Source organism: Mandrillus leucophaeus, unplaced genomic scaffold (genome assembly GCF_000951045.1).
Source record: "Mandrillus leucophaeus isolate KB7577 unplaced genomic scaffold, Mleu.le_1.0 Scaffold79, whole genome shotgun sequence".
NCBI lineage: Eukaryota > Metazoa > Chordata > Mammalia > Primates > Cercopithecidae > Mandrillus > Mandrillus leucophaeus.
Genome location: NW_012108585.1, coordinates 1,593,752 through 1,596,381, shown reverse-complemented (window position 1 = coordinate 1,596,381; position 2,630 = coordinate 1,593,752). Strand labels below are relative to the sequence as shown.

The following is a 2,630-nucleotide window of genomic DNA, read 5'->3' as shown; positions in this document are numbered from 1 at the left end:
CCAGTTAATTTATTTCAGGACAAGAATTTACCATGTAACAGTCTTTTTATATAAATTCTGCCCCCTCTTTTTTTTCTTTTTTTCTGAAGATGATAACCATTCTTTTCCAAAGCGAATCTTTTTTTTTTTTTTTTTAATGTCTGTGGACTAGACTGTCTAAGGCCACAAGATTAGAAGTTACTACAATGCATGTCACACTGTTAACTTTTAGCAAACTTTACTTTTGTTGAAAACCTTGTAAGTTTGGGATTTTAATTATTCTTTGCTATTAATAAGACCTTATTTTGTCCAAATTAAAATTGGTATGACGGCTTTTAAAGGAACAGGGTACACTTTTGTTTTTTCTTAACTACTTGTATATCTCTTTCTTTTTTTCTTTCTCTCTTTGACTTTGTCTCTCTCTCTTTGACTTTCCTTTTGCCTCTGTCTCTTTCTCTCTCTCTGCCTCTTTTTCTCTCTGTCTCTTTCCTTTCTCTCTCTCTGCTGGTGTTTCCTTGCCTCTGCCAGCTGCTTATGCTGCTGTTCTCTCAACCACCGTGTGTTGGGGGCGGGGGATCTAAAACAAGCTGGTCTGTGTTCCCTGGCTTACAGGTTACCTTGTGCCATACCTTTGAAACAAGGGACCTGTCCATGTTTCCTTCTAATGGTCAACCTACCTCTAATGCTGGCCAGTCTATCTTACACAAAGTTTTAAGTTTTCCTGGTGTCATAGTACTCCATAGTCTCCCCTAAATCCTGTTTTTGAAAATTTTCAACATAGTTCCTAGAGCGGTGGGCTTACCTTGTGCCTCACCCATGTTTCCTCTAGACAAAACACCACGCTCACACCACACGCACACCACAAAAGGAGGAACGGGTAAAAAGGGCACACACACACTTTTGTAGTTTACACCAAACCAAAATCAAAACCAAAATCAGAGTATCCAGAAATCCAAGCCAGGTCAAAACCAAAACCAAAGTATCAAGCAATCCAAGTCAAGTCTCATGTTGTACATGAGAAATATACATTTTTAATTTGTGAATTAAAAAAAATAAAACAGTAAAAAATCAATTAAAAATCAGTTAAAAAATGATATCTGGAAACCCCTCCCCACCCCTAAATCTTGAATTTAAATATGGAATTCCCCAAGGTAGCTCCCACTGCATCAACCTACACAGCAACTGGATTTTCACAGGCTCTTTTCAATGCGTGAGTGAGAAGCTCACCTGTCCCCGGGTCATCTTCTGCAGCTCATTCTCCCAAGCCGCCTGGTCATCGTCCAAGTTATAGGAAGCTGGTGGAGTGAGTCCACGGAGGATCAGGGGGTCTCGGTCATGGCAGAGGGCTGTCAGGTGTCCAATGTACAACTTTAATTTACTTCTATTTTGGTCAAGTTCTAAGAGGGGCTGGATGATCTAAGGCAAAAAAAAAAAAAAAATGAGGAAAGTCAAGGTCAGTCTGAAATGAGAGGTTCAAATATTCTTTATGCCTCCCAAGTCAAAGAAAATTGATCAAAGACTAAAGCTCTTCTAATCACTACTGAAATCTTCAGGATTACAGAAACATTTTCACATACTGTCATACATTTACGCTGTCACACCCAGCCGCCCTTCTGGGAGACAGGAAGAGAATGCTGGCTTAATACATCCACACCAGACGGATAGCTCTGTACTGAGGCAGGGATTAAGCACAGGACTAACTCGTTTTTACAGAGAGGCTATTCCTGATACAGAAAGACTCCAGTTACCTCACACTTTCTCTCTTCACTTATTTCTGAGTAGATTACAAAAAACTGCTAGTGAAAGCTGCTCATCTGAAAGCCTGGACTACATATACATCAAGTGTTCTCCACCTCCTGGAATGGAAGAAAAATTCTGTCTCTGGAGAAAGTGCATGTTTTTCTTGGCCAAGAGATGTGATGAGGGAACTCATTACGAATTCTGCCTCATCCTGGCTTATGCTCCCCTCAATTCATTTCACAGAGGTTATCCGATATTCTTCTGAAACAGTGATTGATAAATCCTTATAGAACACCAAGCACCTGACTCACAGCCAAGGACTCTACAATTCTTGGTTGTAACATTGGTTCTGTGTTGTTTTTAAGTAACAGACTCGCTCTACGTTTTTTCTTTTCTCATTTCTCTCCCCTGCTTGAACAGCGACTCCTTTGATTCCTTCTGGAAGCACACTAAATGACGACGACTCCTGCCCCAGGATTTCATTTGACGGCTCTCGTGACAATAGTCTGGCCAGGTATTTGGTAGTTGGTCCAAGCCTGGAGTGTTCAGGAAGAGAGTGGGGCCAGATCTCACATCACAGAACACAAGCATTACAGCAGCACCTGCCTGACACACAGCAGCTGCGAGCGCTGTGAAGCACTGCCGAAATGCTGGTGGTTCTCACTGTGCTCCCAGGGCTCACACAGCAGAGGTCTGCAACTGCTGCATGTCACCAGCCTGGCAACTTTCATGAACAGGACACCTCTGGCCTAACTAATGAATTGGGAGCTCAATGATCAAGTCAACAGAAGCAGGGCCTGGTATTACTTTCCACAGTAACACTGATCCCTCCTCGGACCCCCTCAGAGGACTGCTCCTGCCACCTCCCTTCCTTTCTTTTTAAACAAGAGTTTTTTAAGCAAATAAAGTTT

The 2,630-nt window shown here is 42.1% G+C and overlaps 1 protein-coding gene across 1 annotated transcript in view; it reads right to left on the bottom strand.

The window, feature by feature from the left end:
- The window catches only part of ERC1 (ELKS/RAB6-interacting/CAST family member 1), a 581,971-nt gene that overhangs the window by 53,001 nt on the left and 526,340 nt on the right, over nucleotides 1-2,630 (bottom strand). The window contains exon 20 of the mRNA XM_011967141.1: nucleotides 1,207-1,395. Within this exon, the coding sequence (XP_011822531.1) occupies nucleotides 1,207-1,395 (189 nt within the window). The remainder of the gene's footprint in view (nucleotides 1-1,206; nucleotides 1,396-2,630) is intronic.